The sequence below is a fragment of the Oryza glaberrima genome, chromosome 5 (assembly GCF_000147395.1).
Source record: "Oryza glaberrima chromosome 5, OglaRS2, whole genome shotgun sequence".
NCBI lineage: Eukaryota > Viridiplantae > Streptophyta > Magnoliopsida > Poales > Poaceae > Oryza > Oryza glaberrima.
In genome coordinates this window covers 12,943,472-12,969,058 of record NC_068330.1, presented here as the reverse complement: position 1 = coordinate 12,969,058, position 25,587 = coordinate 12,943,472, and the positions used below count along the sequence as shown (strand labels likewise).

Genomic DNA, 25,587 nt, shown 5'->3' with positions numbered 1-25,587 from the left:
TCGGTTCCCCGTATTCGTCCTTGATAATGAAAGTTTTCATAGATATTCAATTTGGAGTAGCCCTTCTTCTTTCTTTGAACGAATCCGTACAGATTAATTAATTTCAAATTAACGCTTGTTCCTTTTGCTTGCTCTTGGCAAACTAATTAGCTTGCTTGCTAGGGCCATATACGGCTCAAATTAAATTCATCCCCATGGCTGACCACAAAGTAGGAGGTCTACCCGAGTTAGGTCGGATGGACATGATGACCACGCTGACCACGCTTGGCTTCGTCGGCAGCGACGTCGACGTCGACGAGGACAGCGGCAAGGCGATATGGGATGATCTCGCTTCTGAGATCGCGGCGGCGGCGCCGCCACCGTGGATCGATACTCCGGCGACCTTCTTGTATTCATGGTCATGCATGTATTTGCTTAGTGGTTATTTTTTGCTGGCTAGCTGGATGTGCTGTCAGATTTATTGTGCTGCTAGCTGTTTTTTAATCACTGTTTGGAAGCACCTATTATGCGATTAAACAGGTAGCCAGCTATAGCTTGGTAATGTACTACTGGAATGAATTAATGTGTGCTAGTTTTGTCCTTTTTTTCACCGTTGCATATGTGACTGTTGTCACATGTACGTTATGTATGGCATGTACTTCATTTTTTACTTTAATTCATTTATTTTCCTGTTTGGACCCGTATATTAAATATATACTTTAAATTAAAAAAAATATTTATTTATTAAGGGATGCACTAAATTGCACCGGGAAAGGGTAATAACTAAATAATATTTATTATTCGCATAGTAATTTTTTACTATATGCTATATGTTTTCAATTACATAATAGTATTAATAGGGGAATTTGGAATTTGTGATTATTTCACTGCCAGTAAATAAATTACTAACATTGCGTGTGTTTTAACTATAACGTACCCAGGGTATACTATAGTATGCCTATATTTTTTAAATATTTTTTTCATAATAATAGAAATGTATTGGATGCATTGACCACTTTTTGAATGGGGAATATGTGGTGCAATTTGTGGACCATTTAGGCCATGTTTGGCACACTGGATTTTAAATTAAATTATAGTGTTTTATAATTTTATATTTTCTCTAAAATAGGAATAAATTAATTTATCCAAGATACAAATCTAAGGATTCTTGGATATCGAGCAGTAGCACAAGAGCCCAATAAATCATCAAAGTAGACGAGTCTAAATTAAAATTCCACCGAACATTTAAAATGCTACTATTAGCCTTTGGGCCTCACTTTGTGGTTACAATTTGGTACAAAATGGTCCCAGAAAAAACTACGAGAGCCAAAAGGGGATAGAAGTTGGACTTAGTTGCTAAGCGTGTAGGGGTGGCAATGGCTACATGCCATAGCCCACCGGTCTCATGCCACAGTCGACATACGTCACCAGAAAGGAGGATGGGGTGGACCACTCCCAATCATCTCCTCCGGCTACCACAACGGGATACCGTATGGTTTGTTCCTTTTCAGTCCCAGTTCCCTTATTCACACGATTTAATTGATTTAATTACATACTATCGAGTACTTGCTTTGTGGGTGCATAGATGGAATTGTTTTGTGTGGTCTGGCACAGGAAAGGCTCTAACCAATTTATCTTTCCATAATGTTGTGATAATTAGTATGACTAACTAAATATTTCATATCATAAATAAGAACTTTCTTAATATATTTCATCGTATATTTGTGTTTCCAAAGGTGTTTTATCTAATTTTGTATATCAACTAGTAATACCTATTAAAACATGTCTATAGTGGTTTGATATGTCTATAGTGGTTTACCGTTGTTTATATTGGTAAGACACTAGGCACTGCAAAAAAAGGATAAATTGCCCTTGATGAAGACAATAAAGGATAAATTGCCCTTGTCAAAGATAAGTTTGCACTGTCATCAATTTACTTTTCACTTTAGAAATAGGATACAGCTGGAGTGGAAGCTGGATACGTAAAAAGTTCCCAAAAGGCGAAAACCATGATTGTTCACGACTATACCACCTGCCCATGTCCACCTCTTTTGATATGCAAAATGACTTTTTTGCCCTCATTTTCCTATCAGGTATGTACTAAGCCCAAACCTCCAAAGTATTTTATTCAATAGGAAGCACATCTCCTTCTAGACTGAAAGCCTTGCGGTGGGGCGGTGGCCAGGCTATGGCCACCGCCCCACCGCGGGAGAGAAAGAGGGTCATGGGCTAGTGGTGGGGAGGCTCGTTTTTGCCGTCAGGAGGGGGTGGCGGTGGCTGATCTGGTAACAGGAGCCGCTAAAGGTGAGGTAGGAGTGGTAGGATAGGGGATTCCTACCAGAGTTGAGGATGGCAATGAGACATCAGCAGTAGAAGTAGCGGGGGAGATGAAGGTTGGAGGTGGTGGAGAGGGCTTGGCCGGTGGATCTTGACGGTGCCTTCGTGGTGCCGGCGTGGCAAGGTCTTATCGTGGAAAGGAGTAGTGGCGGCGGGGTGGTTTTTGCGGAGATCAGGAGGAGAGAGAAAGGGCTTGGTTTTATATTTGTTGCATGAATCACAAAGAAATCCTTGATGTCTGTGATTTAACAACATATCAGGTGACAGATGATTACTCAATCCTTGTAAATTGTCTTGAGACAAGTAATTAGTAACTAGCATAGATATCGGCTCTGATATATGAGAATACATAGATCCTTGTTTTTCTGTTATGGTACTAGGATTTGTTGCTAACTTATTGTTGTTTTCATTATTATAACAACTACTTCCCCTTATTTGATTTCTTTCTTATGACTCTGTTGCACTATGATCAACAATTATTTTCATTGACAGTGTTGCTATTCAATTATATTCGTGGTATTTGTATTCCTTCTAGATAACTTTTTGAAGAAACACCAATAACATTACCTTGTGACTAGTCAAAACATTTATTACTTATTCTTGTTGTGCCTAGTCAAAACATTTATCTAGAGGGGAAAATTATGGTCATAGTATATCCTTAACTCTATCAAGAGGGGAAAATTATGGTAATAGTATTGTTTATCGTTCTTAATATGTTTGTCTGACTTGATTTATATAATGTTCTTGTGTTCAACTACCGAATATGTTACGATTTCTTCCTTTTATGAGAAATATTAATTCTAGTGTTTTCATCTATATCTAATCAAATGATATTCATACAATGCATTGTTTCATGATATGGCAACTACTCCAACATCTCTACCGCAATCAAGAGTACAACAATGTGCAATATATTAAAATAACCATTTGAATCATGGGATTATTTAACATTAATATTTTGCATGTCATCTATGCAAAGAATTACATCATACCATTTCTATTAAAACATTTCTCCTTCCCTACTCAGGATGGCCCAGATGAACACACGTCCACTTTAGATGAAAAGGTACCTATTGAGGTTGCTGACATGCACCTTTCTCGGGATATCCAGTCTAAAGCGGAGATCCCACCTGCTTGTAGGACTCTAAAAGAGCAATCATCCAAAGTTGTTTATGGAAGTTGCATTTCTGATCAAATGTTTGGACTACGGGGTTCACAATATACACTGGCCAAGCCATCCTCATCTGAAAGATTCTATACTGATAAATTCTCTGATGCCACTGGATCCAACCATCTGAAGCTTCATAGACAAATAAGTGATAATGGAAACGTTGAATCTAGGTCAGAACTGAACAAAGATGCTATTGGAGTTTTATTAAGTGAAAAGAGTCTATTAGCCAAATCAGGAAAGCAGGTTGAGCAATGTATGGTGAATGATCTTTCTGCTCATCCTTACAACCCTATGTGTCCTTTGTCTCAAGGTGTTAATTCTTACAGTTCATCTTCCCAACAAATTGGGAGTTCATTAGGAGAAGTCAAATATATTCGAAATTCAGGTCAAGAAATGCAAATTGCTTGTGAGATTGTAGAAGAACAATCACATATAGCTTTGTATGGAGGAAAGAACCCTTATGAATTGACTGGGCTCGGTGATCCTCGTGATAAATTCATTGCCCCATCTTTATTTGAAGGAGTTAATATTAGTAGCATCTCTAGCACTTCGTCAGGGATGAACTTATCAACCAATAGTGCTAAAGAAAATAATGAATACAACCAACTGAAGCTTCAGAAGCAAATTGATGGTTATCAGAGGTTTGAAATTGGCTCGGGACTGGATATGGATGATGTTGATGGCGATTTAACTACAACATGGGCTCCATAAAAAGTGCAAGTTGGGAAAAACATGGTAAACACTCGTTTTGCTAAGCGTACCAACCCGTATTTACTATCTCACATGGTACTAGTTACAGTCCATCTTCACTACACAGAAATGAGGTGAACCAGTTGATAGAACATCTTGAGTACCATTCACGGTTACATCGCATCCAACCTTCACCGCAACCAATCATCAAAGATGTATCAACATCAATGACACTCTATGTTAAAGAACCATGCTGTCAATGAAATTTTTATTTGGCAGATAATTTTCCTAGTCTTCGGGGAATTGACAATGTTGCGGATAACAACCCTAGAATGTCCTTGCTTCACAACACTATTGTTTCCACCAGGAATGCAGGGAACCAATCTCCCACCATGAGTGGTATGGTGCATGCTGATGTTTTAGAAATCTACTCCTCTTTGGATCAGCAGACTTCAGCTAACAATATACAAATTCAGTATGCTCTTCAAGCTGCCAGGCAACCATCACAACAATCCCTGCATGCTGATGTTGCAGAAACAAACTCACCTTTTGGTCACCATTTTGCAGCCAACATTATACAGAGACAGCTTGCTCCTCAGGTCACAACACAAACATCAAACATATCCCTACATGGGAGCTACAACCACAACCTGCAGATTGGATCTGGTGGTGATTTCCAGATAGAGCTGTTCAGGCCATTCTCATCTCACATAACTAGTAGTGATGTCATTTCTGGTGCATTGCCAAAGATCAACATGCAGGCTGAGACAATGGTAGGAAAAGATGATTTAAAACATCAAAATCTTCATGGACAAATTGGTTTTCATGAAAACGTTGCACCTCACTATTTTGGCATGAACCCTGAGTTGCCAAGGATATCATATTTTCTACGCCATAAATGCTCTAAATTCTAACAGCTTAATAGTGATGCAATGAGATGTTTAACCATGGTAGAAAAACAAGTTGAGTAATATACCATAATTGGTCCTACTTTCCCTTCTGTGACAGTACCCAATCCTTTGTCAGGAAATCATCTTTCTTCCATCTCCAGGGGTTATTGTTTAGGCAGTAAGGATCCTAATAATAATCAAGGTATTGGTTTTTCTCCAATGTATGGACCAGGTGGATTCAATACTAATTACACCTTGCCCCTGAGAATAGAAGCAAATGCAAGGGAATCCTATGACATAGATACTGTATCTAAAGCCACTAGACAAAGCTGCCAAGTATACTTTGATTCTGCATAACAGAGTTCTCAATGTGTTCAAGAAATGAGACTAGATGAAGCTACAAATTCGAACATGTTGACTGCTCAGCAACAACCTCAGAGGCAACTGTATAGACACCTTGAGAGACATCATAAGAAAATCATTGCATCTGAAGCGCAGGCGTTGCATGGCAATGTTGAGACTCCTATCAGGATGAACAAAGCTAAGGAATTCCCTAAAATAGTAAGGGATCATGAAGCATGCTTACTTTCATTTTATCATCCTGCTCCTATTCCATCCCATGTTATGAATATGTTGCATTGGTGCTTCGGTATTGATATGGAAAGGAAAATGCCATTGCCAAAAAGGTATCCAACACAATGCTATGGTACACCAAGGATTGTTCATCAAAATGGTACATTAGGTTTCAGAAGATCTTATGTGGATTTTCCTCACAGAGATGATCTCAAAAGTTTGGACAATAAGGAGCTAAATGTCCTGCTATTCCAAAGGAAGTTTAGTGGTTTAAGCAAAGGGAATTATCTTCTTTTTTTTCACATACAACGCCATGTGTTTCAATGCAGGTTTGTCCTCTTTGATTGCAGGCGAGGCCCTGCTAAGCATTCACATGCATGGAAGACTTTTCCCGATGGTCAAAGTTTGCTATTCTTTTCTATTTTGTTTTTCAGCATTGATCAGTGTGGGGGGCTGCTTCAGACAACAAAAGCTTCAAACTGCGACACCTGAAGAGAAATTCATGGTCTTTGAAGAAATCATGCCTCATGCTATTGAACTGGTGACGGATATCTATGGAAGTTATGTGCTACAAAAGGTTTTAATTGCAATTATTTTAATTTTGATGATTTAGGTAAACACTACTAAATTCACACACCTATATGCTTTACATTTTCTACTAAGATGATCGAGCAGGGAACCCCGTTTTAAAGGAGGAAAATTACAGCATGCTTTCTTGGAAGTGTTTTAAGTATAAGCTGTCAGATGTATGGATCTAGAGTAATCCAAAGGGTAATGTGTGTTTTCCATATCTAATATCACTTCAACCTATTGCATATCTGATTTGCTTCATATACACAAGATCTAGATCAGAGTCTAATATTTTCTTCAAGGGGAGAGTTGGGGAGGGGGAGGGGTCGGGGGGAAGGGGATCGGTCAAATTTGACACTTTGAATGGCAATGTCCACCCTTTCACTTGATGCATCCCCATCGATGTCAATTAGTTAGGACACAACTTTACCAGATAAGAGTTGGCCTTCACCACAGCCACCTCAGCTAGAAAGTAGTGTGGGTGGGGGTGGCCACGTGGTGGATGGTGATGATTACTGTTGGGTGTCAATATGGTCGACTTGGCAGATCTAGCGGTAACCTGAGATGGATAGATGGCAGACATAGTGGAAGGGAGGTGGTGGAGGCATTATGCAGGAGAATGTAGGCAACTTTGGCATCAAATGTGTCTCCTACACAATAGGTGGCAACATGAAAGAGTCTCACCGGTACCTGGAGTAGCTTCGATGTTGGTGAGGTAGTCTAGGGCAATGCAGAAGTGGTTGATGGTGGCGGTGGCTAGGGTATTATGGCTTGTAGGATAGACTAGGTGGAAATATAGGGACCATAGGATGTTTAGGGAAGTTGAGTCTCCAACAACAGTAAAAAAAAATGTTGAACCAACTTTGGGTAAAAAAAAAATAGTACCATGATTATATATATATATATATGAAGGGATGTTTAGTTGCGAAAAAATTATTGGAAATAAGGGATAGTAAAGGTAGTGATATTTGTCGAAGGAACAAGACTCTCCATTGTTAGGACTAATTTTCATTATATACACGAAGCGTTGTGTTCCAAAATTTCTGCAACTATATATTATTTGAAATAAAGCTCTGCCATTATGTTTAGCTCGTCCTTCATTCTATCTTGTACTTGTGTTTGTAAAACACATAATTAAGCTAATGCCCACAACTCATTAATTTTCTTGCGTCTTTGGCTATAGAACTTGGTGATCTAGACCAGAAGATTCAGATTGCCAAGGAGCTCAATAATGATATCATGAAATGTATATATGACCAAAATGCAAACCATGTTGACCAAAAATGCATTGAGCATGTGCCACCGCAATTCATAAAGTTCTTTCTGGAGGACATGTATGGCTATGTTGTCGAGTTATCAGTTCATCCATATGGATGCCATGCTGTCCAGGTTTAATTCTTTGCTTTTTGGTTAATTAATTTACAATATTTATTTAGCATGGAGTCAACAAACGATAGACTTTCTCCCTTGTCTTTTCATTTTCAGAGAGTTCCGAAGTACTTTGATGATCCAATACAGGAAATTTTTCTCGAAGAAATTATAGAGGATGTCTACTACATGACAAAAGAACAATACGCTAACAATGTTGTGCAGGTCAGCTACAGCTCATAGTATAATTACCCTATTGATGTTGTTCACTGTTCATTACAACTATGCATAAATTCTACATTATTAGGAAAGCCCATTAATTCTATTTTTCTTTTCGTGCCAATTCTTCATTAATTCCCACTTAGTTATTGTTTGAATTTTCTCTTTGCAGCACATTTTGTAGCATGGGAAAGCCCTTGTGCGATCTTTAATTATAAAGAGATTTATTGGGAAAGTTGTGACCATGAGCAAGCAAAATACGCTTCTAATGTCTTTGAAAAGTGCTTGGTCTTCGGTAGCTATGATGAAACCCAGAAGATTATTAATGAGGTCCTAACCATAGCCAAGATAATAAATAGTGGCGGTAGCGGCCGCTATAGCGGCCGCAATAGCGGTAGCGGTCCCCTCCCGCTACCACTATGGGGTAGCGGCACGGATGTAGCGCCCTATAACATAGCAGCCGCAATAGCAGGTAGCGGGCCGCAAAATTGATATAGCGGGCCACTATAGCAGATGGGCCACATATATATATTTACCCTAAACCCTAGTCCACCTTTTCTCTCCACACATTTGCATCTAGCACGCCGCCACCAACACCACAGGGCCTGCGTCGCGCGGCGGCGCTCCACGGATTCATCGGCCAGCCGGACGTCGGGCGGCGGGCGGCGGCTGCCGCGGAGCTGAAGAGCACCTCCCATCTTGCCTCTTCGATTCGATGGCCTAACATTAGTTGGTCAGTGGCTCAGCGCAGCACCGACGCCGACTCGCCCTGTCCATTGATTTGAGTTTGATTGCTTTTCTGTGCAGGTTATCTTCTTCGTCGAGGTGATTGCTTGCTTTCTGCTACCGGTTAATGCTTAGTGGTTGGTGCTCATTGTTGTGTTGAAGGCCTGAAGCTCAAGCTCAACCGTAAGATCTGCATTCTACTTGTACACAAAACACTGAAACACATCAATTTCCGATGGCATGTTAATATTGTAGCATATGTATATAGTATTTGCCTTTACAAGAGATTTACACGTAGGACTTAAGATTATCAATTTTTTTGTAGTTGCACAATGTCTTCGGCTGCATCAACTGCACGTTCAAGCCAATCAACATCAAGGAAAGATCCAGCTTGGGAGTTTGCTTTACCGTTAACTGGAAATGAAACTAAGAATCAAGTTGGTTGCTTATACTGTAAGAATTACTTCAAGGGTGGAATAACTAGGCTTAAGAGGCACTTGGCTGGAGTTAGAGGGCAGAGTGTTTATTGCACACAAGTTCCTGATGATGTTAAGGAGAAGGTTAAAGCAATTCTGGATGCACATGGTGAAAAGAAGAGTGCAAAATTGGATAGCCAGCTTTGATTGAGGCAGCAGGTTAATATCAATGGAAATGATGATGAGGAAATGGAAGAAGTAGGAGAAGTTGAAGTTCAAGAAGCTCCATCAGCTGCAGGAAGCACACTAGTCCGTAAGAAGCCCCGAAACAAGGGACCATTGGACAGCTATTGCATGCGCCCTGAGGAAGCTCGTGCTAAGGGAAAGCATATACAAACTACAATGAGTAAACACTGTAAGGTCAAAGAGAGGGAAAAGCTCATGAGTATATTGCAGATTGGTTTTATGAGGCAGCAATTCCTCATAACACAGTTTTTCTCGAATCTTTTGATCTAATGTTAGAGGCTATTGGACAATTTGGCGCATGATTGAAGCTTTATATGCTTGGCACTCCTTTATTAAACAAACATATCAGTATGCTGCAGGAATATTTGGAAGTGCAAAAGGAGTCATGGTCTTCTACTGGATGTTCTATTATCGCAAATGCTTGGACAGATCAGCGTGGAAGAAGCTTAATGAATTTGGTTGCTCACTGTGCTAGAGGTATGTGTTTCATTGATGCCATTGATGCTTCCTTGGAGGTTCACGATGGGAAGTACATCTACAGCTTGGTAAGCTCTTGTATTGATGAAATTGGTCCTAAAAAGGTTGTGCAGGTGGTCACAGACAATGCTTCAAATAATATGTCTGCATCAAAGATGCTTCAAGTGAAACATCCTCACATATTCTGGACCTCATGTGCTGCCCACTGTATTGATCTCATGCTAGAGGATATTGGTAAGATAACTATGGTACATAACATTATTCGAGATGGAAAGTCTATCACAAATTTACTCTATGCACAAGTTAGATTGCTGGCCATTATGCGTCAATTTACGAAAGGTGACTTAGTTCAAGCTGGTACTACTCGATTTGCCACTAGTTACTTGAACTTGAGAAGTCTTTATGATAAAAGAAATGAATTGAAGCAATTGTTTGCATCACAAGATTGGGCTAAAAGTTCCTGGGCTAAAAAGATTAAAGGACAGAATGCACACAACTTGGTCATAAACAACAAGTTCTGGTCACAAATGCTAGAGGTTATAAATTATTTTGAGCCACTTGCATATGTACTTAGGAGGGTGGATGGTGATGTTCCAGCAATGGGATACATTTATGGTGATCTTATCAAAGCAAAGAAGGACGTTGCAGCACGCCTAAATGGAAATGAGAAGAAATATGGTCATATTTGGAAAATCATAGATGCAAGATGGGACAGCAAGCTCAAGACTACATTGCACAAAGCTGGGTATTTCTTGAATCGGAGCTTCTTCTATGAGAATAAGAGAGAAATCAAGGAAGATTTCCTGATGCAAGCAGTTGTAGAATGTGCAACCTGCATGTATCGTGATGATATTACAGTGCAAGATATTTGTGTAGCTCAGCCTAGCCTGTACACTGAAGTCATGGATTCTTTTGGAACAACAATGGCTATTAGACAAAGAAATAGTCCAACAATCACCCCAGGTAACTTGATTCTTAATTTCTACCATTAAATGAAAATATCTTCAAGCTTGTTAATCTGCTTTTTGTTGACATTGTAGCAAATTGGTGGTCTGTACATGGAACTAGTGCTAAGGATTTGAGGAAGATGGCTATCAGGATTTTAAGTTTGACTTGTAGTTTCATTTGCATGCGAAAGAAATTGGAGTGCATTTGAGAGAGTAAGTTCTCCAAATAATTCTGCAATTCATTATTCACTGTTAATATATCTTGAAGAATCTGAAATGCTTGGATATTATATACATGTAGGTCCATTCTAAGAAAAGAACTAGATTAGGCCACCGAAAATTGAATGCTCTGGTCTTTGTCATGTTCAACAAGAGGCTGAAATCAAAATATTCTCAAAAGGATAGGGATCCATTAGTTGCTAAATTTATAGATGATGATCCACCAAATGAATGGATTATAGATGATGATGCACCTGCACAACAACCAGAAGTTGATGCTCAGAGTGCAGCTGTCAGTCGAAAGAGAAGATTAATACATAAAAAATCATCAAGTAAAGCAAAGAAAGCATGCGTTGTGGTCGAAGAGGAGGAGGAGGAAGAATTTCAATCTTCCAACAGTGAACATGAAGAGGAGGAAAATATTCCTTATGCAGATGGTTCAAGTGACCATGAGCTTGATGACGTTGGTGAGAATGACAACGAATGACATGTTCCTCAGTTGTTTTATGGCTCCCATGATCTTGTATTCTCGTTTGTTGTGAACTTGTGATTCCTGTTGGCTGGCTTGTGCATGCACTGAGACTTGAGACCATGTTTGTGTCTTAAATTTAAGTTATGTTGGAATGACATAAACTCTTTGAGGGCAAGTATGCAAATAAATGTCTATATTTTCTCAAATTTACATGTGATTATTTAATGCCGCTATTGGAACTTAGCGTCCACTATCTGCGATCCGCTACCAAGACCCCAATCCGCTACCAATCTGCTATCTGCTATTTTTGAACCTATAGTGCCAATACCTCATCAAAAGTGGTGAAACTGAAGCTCTTATGGTATGTATCCACCTCCTCCCAATTATGTGATTCTTAGGTGACTACATGAATATATACATAGAAATGAACAAAACTTAAAGTTAACATAAAAGAGTTAAGTCAAAAGAGAAAAAAACGTAAAACCCATTATGTTTATTACACTGGTCCTGAAATTAATGTTTACAACAGTAGTCAAATTATGTCTATTACACAAATGCTCCATTGAACTGATTCACAACCTTTGTTCTAGCTTATGAACCCGGTCTTAAGTATGTGTTTCTTAATTAATTTCTAGCCAATTAATTAATGCAGGTTATGGTGAATGACCAATATGCCAATTACGTTGTGCAAAAGGTGATTGAGACATGTGACGAGTGCCTGAGGATGCGCCACAGGCAGCTTCGCAACTGCACCTATGCAAAGCATGTCGTTGCACGGATAGAGAGGCTCATTGAAGCCGGAGGTAGGCCATCAATCTGTTTTCCCTCCCTAATATATCACTCAAAACAGTCATGACATACATACATACATACGTACGTACGTACGCGTACGTATGTATATATATATATGGGAGCGTATCCTATGCACACAGGTCCTCACATGTACACACCGTGTACACCAACTAAAAATTATCACAAAAAATTCTAGGAAAATTCATACATATACTTTCAATAGTATTACATCTACGTGCAAAGTCGCATCTTCAAATTCATTCTACATAGAGAATAACAAAAAAGATAAAATTCTGACAAAATTGCAACCTTAAAACTGTCAGATTTTTTGTTTTTTTTGTTACGGCTAAAATATAATGAATTTGACGTTAAGATTTTAATCCTAGGTGTAATACAATTGAAAGTATGTGTATGATTTTTTCTAGATTTTTTGGTGACATTTTTTAGTTGGTGTGCACGTGTGTACACGTGAGGGCCTGTGTGCATAGGATATGTTGCCTATATATATATATATATATATATATATATATATATATGTAAGTATGTAGATATATATATATATATATATATATGTATATACATATATATATATACATATATGTGTGTATATACATATATATATATATACATATATATATACATATACATATATATATATGTGTATATACACATATACATATATATGTGTATATATATATATATATATATGTAGGGAGCGTATCCTATGCACACAGGCCCTCGCGTGTACACACCATGTACACCAACTAAAAATTATCACAAAAAATTCTAGGAAAATTCATACATGTACTTTCAATAGTATTACATCTACGTGCAAAGTCACATCTTCAAATTCATTCTACATAGAGAATAACAAAAAAGATAAAATTCTGACAAAATTGCAACCTTAAAACTGTCAGATTTTTTGTTTTTTTTGTTACGGCTAAAATATAATGAATTTGACATTAAGATTTTAACCCTAGGTGTAATACAATTGAAAGCATGTGTATGATTTTTTCTAGATTTTTTGGTGATATTTTTTAGTTGGTGTGCACGTGTGTACACGTGAGGGCATGTGTGCATAGGATATGTTGCCATATATGTATATATCCATATATATATATATATATATATATATATATATATATATATATATATATATATGTACATACATATATATATATATATGTAGAGAGAGAGAAGAAGAAGAAGAAGAAAATGCGCTAAAAACACATTTTCTTTTTGCAAAAATGCGTTTGACATTTTACTTATGTCTAAACCCCGGCCTCTTTCTGATGTTACATCTTCTCCAGAGCGTGGAATGGTGATGCAGCCCAGGAACTCTCGTCAACATGGAAAGGAGGCTAAGTTACCCTAAAGATTTGGAAATGAGCTGAAGAGATGGAAACCTTTGCTCTTTGCTGTTTCTATCTGCATTTTATTTGATCATACTAATGTGATAATTTCGACAAATAGTCGAGACTGATGAGATAATAAACTACTGATGCATTTTCTGTAATGTTATTATGCATTTTCCAGAATGTTACTTAGTAATAAACACGTAGACCATACGAACAGTTGGATGGCTATGATGTGTAAGGGAACACAAGAGTCATATCTAATTTGATTTTTTATGTCGGTGTTTACTCACATAACTTCATCTAAATGAAAAACTTAAAATAAAGAAGGCTATAATACAAATAACTAATATTCGAAAAAAAGTTTGTTTTTCGGCCATAATCTAGGACCTATATGTCTGTTACATGTGTCGGATCTAGATAAAAACAGTACATATAGTATTGGCACTATAGGTTCAAAAACCAGCACCCAAGCCGAACTGATCGAACCAGCGCCTTTATCCAATATCTTCATTAACCCAGCCTTATACATCCGCCTCCCCCCATCCTCCATCTGAGCTAACGCCTCTCTCTCTCTCTCTCTCCATACTCCAATCCCCATCCTCCTCCCCCCATTATTCTCCCCCACCTCCTCTAAATCTGCCTCCCCACGTCTCTGTTGCGAGGTGGCGGCCGGCATCGGTAGCGGTGGTGATGGCGGAGGTGGTTGCGGTGTTGCTTCCTCCTCCACCGCCCTCTCCTCCAGCCGCTTTCTTCTCCTGGCCCAGTCTTAACTATGTGTTTCTTAATTATTTTCTGGGCAGTTAATTAATGTAGGTTCTGGTGAATTACCAATATGCCAATTACTTTATGCAAAAGGTGATTGAGACATGTGATGAGTGGCAACACAAGATAATACTTGAGTGCCTAAGGATGCGCCACAGGCAGCTCCGCAATTGCACCTATGCAAAGCATGAGGTTGCACGAATAGAGAGGCACATTGAAGCCGGAGGTAGGCTATCAATCTGTTTTCCCTCCCTAATATATCACTCAAAACAGTCATGATATATATATAGCAGAAAATGCATAAAAACACATTTTCGTTTTGTAAAAATGTGTTTGGCATTTTATTTGTGTCTAAACCCCGGCCTCTTGCTGATGTTACATCTTCTCCAGAGCGCATAATGATGATGCAGCCCAGGCACTCCAGTCGACATGGAAAGGAGTTGAGATACCCTAAAGATCTGGAAATGAGCTGAAGAGATGGAAACCCTTGCTCGTTCAGCAGGGTCACTGACAGGTGGGTCCTTTAGTCGGTTGTGACAGTTAAGACGGTTTCCGGACGGTTACACCTGACATGTGGGCCCTACTTATCCTCTAGCTTGCTTTGGAGTGAGGTTTCTTCACTTTCTCTTTATTTTATTTGCTAAATTCCTGCAACACATTATTCTCCAAGTACAAGTGGAACTATTTTATTCTAAACAATTATGCATTATAAGCATAGCTAATTCTCCTTTATTATAGTTATATTGAAGGTCAAAATTGGTCTATAACGACCGTCAACACCCCTCCAGTCGAAAAAGTTTTTTTCAAGAAGTCTTAGGTGGAGTCCTAGCTTATACCCAAGTTGAGCGCCTGTGAAGAACTCTTAGCTAGTCTGCTGCTATTTTCCTTTTGTTGTTAGTCCTAATGTGCCTTTGTAATAATGTAAATACTATCATTATAAATAATAAAGATGTGTCGGTGTACCCCCAACTTTTCATGGGATGGGGAATAATACACTAGCATTTGGGAATGGTATTTCTGGGTGTGACACCTTTATCCTAAAAACTCATAGAGATGACAATAACATGTGATATATGTTGGAGCTCTTTTTATTATATCTCTATTCTCTATTTATATATAATAATAATAATATGCATGTGCTAAATGTTGCGGTGCAATTCTATTTATCTTTAATAATTTTTAAAATTTCATGTTAGACAAAAATATTTTTATATGATTTGTGCATTTGATCTTTAATGCAATTCATGTCGTACATTAAATATATTTCATGTAAAGTACAATAATATGATATTGAGTGGGCACAACAAATCTCTATAAGAATTAATTATATATAATCACATAAAATATACGAGGGCAATAATACTTAAAATATGTTAAAAAAGTAGAGTTATTACATTATTTGTTGCAGGCATAATATAAAGTATTTGATACATATATAGAATATACCATGTAGGTAAATAACTATCCTAATTTTTAGCATTTGTGATACACTTCAGAAATTCTCATGTGTCACATGGAATGTTGCTTTCTCACTCATTTTGCTGGTACATCACTAGATGTGGCACAAATTGTTGCCTTAGCTCGTCACCATTCTGCAAATGTATTTGTTTATAAAATAAACAATTGTATTATAAAATATAATATAATATTTTGAATGATCAATGTTAGTCGGGAATGACCATAAAGCCAACAAATGTAGTGCTCCACATTTCCAGGCTCGCATGAAGAGATGTACGTGACAACCCGACAAGCTCCTAAGAAATTTGAATAGTTAACTACCTTGGGAGAGACAAATAAATTTATTGGTTACCTATCAAGAACCGGATTTGACAATTATTTGACATGACAAGTTAATATCCTCAGTCCATCTTGAGACAGGACATGCCACAAGCATGGCTATGCTAAAGTAGTCGGCAATGGTTAACAGTGTTTTGCTATATCTCATATTTGGTTTGTTCTTATAGGTTGGAATTAATGGATTAGGGTCCAGTACATAGAGTGTTATGCTTTCTTGGTCTAGTATGACCAGGATATAGCTTTCAACGACACGTACTAGTTCAAGAATCTAAAAAAAGTAGTCCATCAAGATAATATTAAAAAACACAACGATATAAGAACAAAGGATAGCCAACTTACCAATTTGCATTGTGCAACTTTATAATGAATTTTCAACCAGCTACCTACAACCCTGCAAGGTCTATTTTTTTATGGAACTTCAATCCAGTAGCAATCTATATGATGTATAATAATTGTTTAAAACAAGAGCCAAAGAAGTCAATATTGGGTATATTATAAAAAATTACCTTGTAAGTCCAGGAAATGTTTTGTTATTAATTCGTTAGTTTTCTGGACCGTCTGGATGTTTTCATACATGAACTTATGTACAGACATGTTGAAGCAGTGACGGTCCAGTGGTTCATACTTGTTTAGTACTGACTGAAGTTTTCTGACACTCAATTTAATGGTGTGTGTCCATGAACTTTGCACCCATATGTTCCTATCAATCAAAAAGAAAATAGGTTGCTGCATGTTTAAACTATAGGGTGGATACACCATACAGAAGTCGCCTGCACAAGGGTTTCAGTAAATTTATTTGTTGGATGTAGCGGAAAAGGCCGCCTATCAACTCTTGTAAACTCATCGCAAAAACCACGGAAAGGAGGGAAATATATTTGTGTTAATCCATTTCATCTACCCATAAAAGTTCAGTAGTGAACAAACAATTACTTTTTACAAATGAATGAGTTAAGGCGTTCATCTTTTATGGAAAAACATATACCCCGTGTTCAGGAGGGTGACCTCTCTATACAGGCGATTATAAACGCGTTGAAGTGGACCCAAGACCCAAATACACAATTACACCAGCAATGTCTGCAAAAAAAAAAAAGGTCAGCCAGTATGACTGACAACACAATTCATTTTTTTTCCAGCAATATAAGATGCTATTATTAAAAACATACCCACGAATGTCTTATTACGATTTTCTAGCAATGCCAGGTCACTAAATTTTTCGAGTTGTTTGGGGGTACAGACGAAACTACGGCGTGGCATTAGATTATATGAGTCGACTATAGTATCTCTAGTGAAAAAACAATCATAATTCCTTTTTATTGTTCAGAAATTGAGTTCCCATGAATCAGGCTAGAAATAAACATCATATATGTTATTTTTGTCTTTTGATCAAAATATTGTTAAACCTTGTGTCATATTTTCTAAATTTTCGAGCCCTACATATGTACCAATCATATTGTATATTTAGTCGATGGTAGTACATAATCATATGCACAACTTGTGCATGCAAGACCTGTTGTGCGTGCAAGACCCGTTGTGCATGTGAGACCCATTGAGAATGCAAGACCCGATGAGCATAGGTAAGTTCAGTTTATTGAATTGGTTGAACTGAAAGTAATAATTTTTTCTGTTGTATGATTGACTGCTTGTTTGTTTCAAAAGTTTGAAGTACTTTGATGATGTTGAGTTTGATGATTCCAAGGTAAAGAGAACATTTAGTGTTATTGTCATGGTAGATGTCATGCTTCGTATGCTTCATACTGATGGATACTACTGTAAGTTCCATTTCCTTTTTCAATATGAAAAAAGTAGATAAAAACTGAAATACTATCATTAACTAAATATGCAATATGGTTGGTACACTTGTAGGGCTCGAAAATGGAAGCAATTGTAACTTGTAAGTGGAGAATATGCAACAAGGCTTAACAATATTTTGTTCAAAGGACGGAAATATACCATACATGGTATTTATTTCCAACCTAATTCATGGGAACTCAATTACTAAGCAATAAAAAGGGATTATGACTACTTTTTCGCTAGAGATACTATAGCTGAGTCATCTAATCTACCACTGCAGTTTCCTCTGTGCCCCAAACAACTCACAAAATTTAGTGACTTGGCATTGTCATAACATCGTCATAAGACGTTCGTGGGTAAGTTTTCAATAGTTGTAGCTTATATTGCTGGAAAAATGTTGAATTGTGTTGTTGGTAATATGCTGGCTGACATTTTGTTTGCAGACATTGTTGGTCTAATTGTTTATTTGGGCCTTCATCCGGAACCGACTGAGAAAGGAAGCCATTACTTGAGTCCAGCGAGCTACACCCCGAGCAAGGAAAAAAAGGAGAGTATGTTTGAATGCCTGGAGAGCATCAAGGTACCGTTCGGATACTCCTCGGATATAAAGAGAATAATAAGCACGAAGGATAAGAAGTTCACAAACATAAAGTCTCATGACGGTCACTTGCTGATGACACAGCTGCTTCCTATTATAATTCGTGGTATCCTTCCTGAGCAGCTCACGTGCTCTGCCTCGTTAAGGCTCATGAGCAGCTCGCGAGCTAGCTCGTTATCTCCAACGAGCTTTGAAGCCAGCTCGGCTCGTTAGGAAATTCAAACGACGAGCTAAGCCAAGCTTGTCACGAGCCAAGCGAGCTAACGAGCCACGAGCTTACTGTCCACCCTACTCACGCAGGAGCACTCTGGAAGGCCAAGAACCATTACTCCTATACTATCTCTGAGTACTGGAATGTGGGATCCTAGCTGCTAGCTAGTGGACGAGCACGTCTGCCTGCGCCGCCGTCGTGCGGCCGTCCGACCTGCACCGCCACCTCATCGACCTTCTCTGGAGCAAGGAAGGCACCGACGTTGTCATCGAGCTAGGCAACGACGGTGAGACGACAGAAGGACAGCCTAACGGGCGACGAGGAGAAGGGCGGTGGCTAGTGGGAAGGAGTGGTGCGCGACGGACAATAGGATAAGAGTTGGCAGATGGCATAGATGGAGGTGATGGCAAGGGTGGAATGCGGGATGGAGCGATCGAGGTAGTACTGGTAGGCCCGCGAGTCCTTGGTCCGCCACTTGGCCACCACCGCCACGATGCCTGTCGTGCTGGAGTCGGCTACGCCTTTCATGAATCCTGGACAAACAGACAAGTAGTGAAGGAGGCGGCGGCGGAGGAGGGGGCAATGACCTTGCTGCGAATCCTTCCATCGATGCCGATGTAATGCAATATGGGTCGATCTTTTCTATGTTTCATTGGTGTTGGTAGTGTGTGCAGCGGAGGAGGCGGAGGTAGGCGCGACGGACGACATAAGCGCCACATTAGATGAAGACCAAATCAAATAAACCACATAAGCGCCATATCAGCCGAAACAGCTCTAAATACTGCCAAGGGACTAAATTTGCACTGGTTTTAGAAGTTGGAGGACATTCAATACCCGGTTTTGCAGCTGAAGGATGCGAATGAAACTCGACTTATAGTGGAGGGACGTCAAGTGGACTTTTCCCTATTCTACTCCAAACCTAGTAGACAAAAACTTGGCCCGTCTCCACCATCCACGAAATACCAAGGAGAAGCCATTCCATTCCCCCCCACCGACCAGTGGCCGCCGCACCACGCCGTCTCCGATCATCTCCCTGAGCCGGCGAAGCCGCTGAGCTAGGGGAGGGCGCCACCGGGAGGCGGCATGACCATCCTGGTCTGGATTCTGAGGGAGAATGGGTATAATATTCCACCTCAGTCCTCAGTCCCGCCCGGAGCCACGGCCCGCGGCACATGGACGACCTAGCCGGCGGCGAGGGATGGTGCCGTTTTGTCGCCGTCGTTGGGGGCGACCACGAACCTGGAAGCGGGAGTGGCGCAGTCGTCTCCGAGGTCTCGAGTTCGATCTATTTGTCACCGAGAAAATTGGAGCTCGAGCAGCCATGGTGGAGCTCGCGCCTGGTGGGCTGTCGGCCAACGCCCGCCGCCAACCCCGGCGCTCTCCGCAAGGTAGCCTTCCTTATGATTTCAGCTTAGTTATTTAGTTATTGTACCATGGGGTCGAGTGTGCACTAGCCTCATTAAATATTCCAATGCATAATCCAGTTTCTCTCTCTGTTGAATTTAGTCTCACCTCAATACTGACGAATCTGCTGGTGCTAATTGGGACTAATGTTGGAGAGCCATAGCTGTAATAATAATGCCTCAGCCCTGAGAAAATGCCTGGAAGAAATCAATTTCTGGGCTGTGCGATTGAATAGTAAAGACAGAGACATAATCCCTGCCTGGAAAAAGTAATTTCTTCCTCCCATCAATCTCCCCAATTGTTGTAATCTCTATGCTATGTCACCCCCAACAGTTGTTTCTGTGACTTGGAATGAAATTCAGGTGGGGAAGCTCTCCCCCCGGTGACTTGGTCTAAAGAAAAAACTTGGTGGAAGTCACTTGGCACAAGTGGTGCTGGCAAGGGACACGAGCCTGACTGGAGAGTGAGTACCCTGCTTGAATTAGATGTTGGAAGGATGATCATCGGGCTAGGATCTGCAGGAACTCCTGCGCATATATGATCCAGGAACCAGCACTGAGTGTAAGCAGGCCTCCAGTGGCGCAGGTCTCCGTCTCTCCAAGGTTTCTCCAAGGTTTCCAGCGGGTTGTCGAGCAATGGCAGCCCTAATCCAGGCACTCTCTGATGGTTAGCCTCCCCTTCCATCTCAGCTCACCATGGGTCCCATTTCTCTGTTGAATCCTTGAATTTGAAAATAGTTTAATTACTGCAATATTAATTACTTTGCTGGTGCCAATTGGTAGTTTGGTACTGTACTACTGATTATTTTGGAACCATCACTGTAATTTTTTTTTTATATGAAAAAGGCAGAAGCTCTGCCTAGTCAATTAAGAAGAACAGAAAGAAACATACATAGAGGTTCTCAGTTACAATTTGGAAGAAACTAATTAAAAAACTAAGGACAGAATGTGCATACCACCAATCTTTTTTGTACAGAATGTGCCAGTTGGATCTTTCCATCAAGGCCAAATCATGAGCAAACAATTTTCCATGAATTGACCCTCTTTGATCATAGTCCCATCCTAGCAAGATGGATTGGCCATCCGATGATGATAATGCCTCAGTGTTTTCAGTGAATTGAATTAATGGGGGTATGGCTTCTTCTGCTTGAGACATTCAGTTTGTTCAGATACTAATAACTATTGCTTTTAGTTTACTTTCTTACCCTCAATTTGCTTTTATGATTGTTTAGTTGTGAATAGTACTTCAGTTTGCAGACAATATGATCAGATCAAACTTGATGGAAGTCACTCGGCATTACTGCTGCTGTCAAGAGAGTAGAGAGTAGAGAAAAGGGAAACAGGTCAGACTAGAGAGTACCCTAGTTTATTGTAAAGTCACTGCTGGCCAGGATCGTAGGACTGCAGCAGATATGTGATCCATTTGCAGAAGTGGAGATGACACATCTTGCTGTAGTTGTCCTGTGACAATAAGCCTAAGGAGTTTTTACAAAATTGTGGCATGGTGCTCTCTTCAGATTGTAGTTAAACAGTTTCCAAGGAATCATACTATTAATCTGATCTTCAGTTTCTTCAGATAACTTTGCTTTCATGTTTGTTTGGTTGTAGATTAATGTCTTAGTTTGCAAAAACTGAGCAGATTAAACTTGGTGGAAGTCACTTGGCACAAGTGCTGCTAGCAAGGGAAACGAGGAACACTAGAGATTTGAGTACCCGCCCAGTACAATTTATAGCCACTGCTGGAATTAGATGTTGGAAGGGTAGTCTTTTGGGTAGGATCCAAAAGACCCCTGCACATATATGATCCTGGAATATGCACGTATAAGCCTCTAGTGGTGCAGTCCTCTCCAAGGTCTCTGGCGTGTTGTCGGGCAATGCCTACGATCCCGAAGTTCTCTGCCTGTTAGTCTCCCTTTCCATCTCGGCTTACCATGGGAGAACCTGGCCTTTAGATTGTGCACTCATAATGCTGAATTCGGTAATATCCTAAACAAAATCAATTTTCTCTCTGTTGAATACGTCAATTCGGTCATGTTTAGATTACTTCAATATTAATTAGTGTACTGATGCCAAATAGTTCTGAACTACTGATCATTTTGGAAGCCACGACTGTTTTTTTCGAAGATAAAAAATGGTAGGTACTCTACCTTTCCATCAAGGCCAAATCATGAGCAAACAATTTGCCATGTATGAATGAAGAATTGACACTATTTGGCTAAATGGATTGTAGTCTCATCCTCCATGATCCACAAAGCAGGCAAGTTAAATTACATAGCCATCCCATGAGGCCATGATGGTAATGCCTTAGTTTTATCAGTGAGATGTTCTTCTGCCTCAGATGTTCAGTTTGCTCAGATACTAATAGCTCTTTTTTTAGTTTACTTACTCACCCTCAATTTGCTTTTATGTTTGTTTAATTATAGATAGTACTTCAGTTTGCAGAAGATGATCAGATCAAACTTGGTGGAAATCACTCAGCACAAGTGCTGCTGACAAGAGAGTAGACAGTAGAAAAACAGGCCAGGCACATATTCCAGAAGTACCCCAGTACAATGTAAAGCAACTGCTGGCTAGGATCAGTAGGACTGCAGCACATATATGATACATCTGCAGAAGTGGAGTTCACACATCTTGCTGGAGTTGGCCTGTACACAAGACGCCTACTAAGTTTTTAGAAAATTGTGATTAATCTGTTTCGAAGGAATCATACTGTTAATGGGTGTGCAGGAATCGTTCTCTTGTTGTATTGGAGCCTGCAAATAGTTGTACATTCTTGGAGATGCCAGCTGTTTTTTTTTTTTTGTACAGTCTTAAGTAATTGTAAATGTAATGTAAGATGTAATTGTCAATATGCATCCTGGTGCCTGGTGACATGAATTAGGGGAGCTGCAGCACTGTTTTGCAGCTGCTAGCATGTTCTGTAAATTGATGCAAGAGAAGTGCCAGGGTTCCAGTGGCACTCATGTTATCTGAAGTGGCTGTTCTATGTTCTCTGAGCTTATATCATGTGTCATCCATTGAGGTCAAAATTCTTTTGTGTTGAGTGATGAACTGATGATGAGTTGTTGCATGTTATCACTTTCAGTCAATAATTCAGTAACAATGGTGCATGGTCATAAGCATTGCTCATGGTGAATCTGAAATTGCTCTATCTGGAGCCTGTTGTCAATTCTTGAAGTAGTGTGACAAATCATTGACCTTCATTAAATGTGCACCATTCAAGAAGTTTTACAAATCAATGAACTGAATAGTAAGGAATATAATCATTGAAGTTGAACAGGTTACAATAATGTTACTTACATTGATTTCAACCAATCGACAGCAATCTCAACTAATAAATCACATGTTTTGCATATGCTTAATTACAATCAGTTATTAGTATCAACTAATGAACGGATAAATACAGGCCGTTCCAGGAGACCAGGACACAACAAGGAAGAGATCAGACATAAAAAAAGTTGATTATTTTATTATTGCAAAATCAATGATTAAATACAACAATGTAACTAATGAATAATGATTAATTTCTATTCTACAATGAATAATTAGCTTTACAGCTGCAACTACAGTACTACACTAAACGTACAACTACAAATCTAATTATCTATCTACAAATCACAGAGATGGGAAAAGTCTTCGACTTTGATTAGAGACTTGGACTCCCATGCCGTTGCTTGTTGCTGTTCAAGCGCTGGATTTCTTCTTCTTGTTGCAGAGGCGCTCGTGCACCACCCCGCGCAGATCATCGTCGATCTTCTCCCAGACGGCGGCCGGCAGCGTGGCGCAATCTGTCCACAGCCCGGGATGCACGTACGCCTGGCGACACAGGGTGTGGGCCACCGAGTTGCCCTCCCGATATATGTGTCGCACCTCGACGTCCGCGAAGCAGCGGAGCAGGTCCAGGATTTCCTCGTGCATCGCCGCCGGGATCCTCGTCTGCGTCTCCTCGCCGCGGATGAGCTGAACCAGTACCAGGTCGTCGCCCTCCACCACGATCCTGTCCACGAAGCACGCCAGCGCGAGCCTCAGCCCCCGGATCATCGCACGGGCCTCCACCACGCCAACCGTCCAGTGCTCCGTGATCTCGGCGAACGCGAGCACCACGCCACCGTCGCAGCCGCGGATCACGCCGCCGATGCTCGCTCGCCGGGATCCGTCGTCATACACGCTGCCATCAAAGTTGAGTTTGCACCACCCCGCCGGTGGCGCCCACCATCTGACGATCACCCGGCTCGGCTGAAACGGCGGCGAGGACGGGGACAGCGGAGTGGAGCAGCGGGTAACCGGTGGTGGCGAAGGAAAGATCGACGGCAAGAAAGCCAAACCACCGCCGCCGCCGCCGCGACCGTCATCAGGGACCCGGAGCCTCCCGCCGTCCACGCACATCCTCTGCCCCTCGACACTGCTCCTCTGCCGCTTTCCGTTCCCCTTCTTGGCCAAGAAGAAGGGCTCGTCGCCGCGGCCGTGATCCGCTAGAAGATTCCGCGGCGGCGAGCTCAGGGAATCCGCGTCGAGGATGACGCCGCCGAGCGGGAGGGGCTGGCCCTGGAGGCGCCGGAGCAGGCAGCGGCCGACGAGCTCGTCGTCGCTGGGATCGAGCTTGAGGCCCGGGAGGAGCCCATCCGCGCCAGCCGCCGCCGCCGCCATCGCCACTGGATCGCCTGAGGATTTCTAGGGTTTTGGTGGAGAGAAAGCGTGGGCGCGTGGGTGAGAGGAGATGATCAGATGAGGAGAGGAAGCGTGCGTGTGGATCGTCTGAGCGAGGCGGGATTTGAACTTATAGAAGGCGGTGACGTCAGCGCGAGTCAGCGTTGTCTGCACGCGCTCTTCCTCCCGCAGGAGCAACGGTTGAGGGTCGTTTAACGTTATTGACTTCGAATTTGGCACTTGTTTCGATTTAGTTCCAAATTCCAAAAATTTGAGCTATCGCTCTATTGCTCATGCTATGTATTTTTACTGCTCATGGTGATTTGGTGATTCCAAAACTATGTGCAGCCTCCAGGTGCAAATCCCTGAATTTTTCATTTTTTGAAGGATTTTGGCATTTTCCCCATGTCTTGGACTTCTGAAGGATTTACCTGAGGGACATTGGGTTAACTAAATGGAGGAAAGCAGGGTATTGTTTACTTCTAAAAACAGGGGAACTGAAGGGGAAGAACAAATAACAGAGTATATTTGATGATTTTTTTTTTGGGAATATCTCTTCAAGAATATACAGATTTGATGTTGAGAGTGTGTTCGTTCAATTTCAAAAATATTTCCAGATGTTGTGTTTGAGAATAGGTTTTCTTGTTCTCAACATTGTCAGCAGTTTTCTTTGTTTTACCCTTGTCAGGAGGACCCATTGTTCAGAAATGGAAATATTCATCCGTCAGAAATTCAGAATTCAGAGAAGTTCAGAAATATTTTGTATGGGTTGAGGGAATATTGTAGTTGTAAACCTGAAAGTGCTCTGTTTAGAGCCTGTCGTCAATTCTTGAAGAGTTATATCCATGGTGAGTAAACCTGAAGGAGCAAAACATGCTAGAGTTCTTTATTTTCAATTCAAGTAGCACAATGTTGTGCTATCACTGTC

At 40.5% G+C, this 25,587-nt stretch overlaps 2 protein-coding genes, 1 long non-coding RNA gene and 1 pseudogene across 4 annotated transcripts; 3 read left to right on the top strand and 1 right to left on the bottom strand.

Annotated features, from left to right (window-relative positions):
• Window positions 1-236: 236 nt before the first annotated feature.
• On the top strand, window positions 237-16,187 carry LOC127774180 (uncharacterized; annotated as a pseudogene).
• LOC127775105 (uncharacterized) lies at window positions 8,350-13,664 on the top strand. 2 transcript variants are annotated; one of them, XR_008017879.1, is made up of 6 exons: window positions 8,350-8,530; window positions 8,605-8,706; window positions 8,849-10,625; window positions 10,703-10,822; window positions 10,911-12,103; window positions 13,403-13,664. XR_008017879.1 is itself a non-coding variant. In XM_052301413.1 (5 exons), the coding sequence occupies exons 3-4, from the start codon at window positions 9,500-9,502 to the stop codon at window positions 10,816-10,818; spliced, it is 1,242 nt and encodes a 413-aa protein (XP_052157373.1). In that variant the 5' UTR covers window positions 8,350-8,530; window positions 8,605-8,706; window positions 8,849-9,499; the 3' UTR covers window positions 10,819-10,822; window positions 10,911-12,573. The 2 variants fall into 2 exon arrangements, 1 of the variants encoding a protein (XP_052157373.1); XM_052301413.1 differs by lacking the exon at window positions 13,403-13,664 and having other exon boundaries at window positions 10,911-12,573.
• Window positions 16,188-19,583: 3,396 nt separating the features above from the next.
• LOC127772683 (uncharacterized) lies at window positions 19,584-23,056 on the top strand. Its single transcript, XR_008017449.1, has 3 exons — window positions 19,584-19,997; window positions 20,116-20,281; window positions 20,376-23,056. It is a non-coding gene; the product is annotated as an uncharacterized LOC127772683 (long non-coding RNA).
• Window positions 23,057-23,690: 634 nt separating this feature from the next.
• Window positions 23,691-24,739, bottom strand: LOC127774990 (uncharacterized). Its single transcript, XM_052301287.1, has one exon. It carries the CDS (start codon window positions 24,657-24,659, stop codon window positions 23,697-23,699), a length of 963 nt encoding a protein of 320 aa, XP_052157247.1. The 5' UTR covers window positions 24,660-24,739; the 3' UTR covers window positions 23,691-23,696.
• Between the last annotated feature and the right edge of the window lie 848 nt (window positions 24,740-25,587).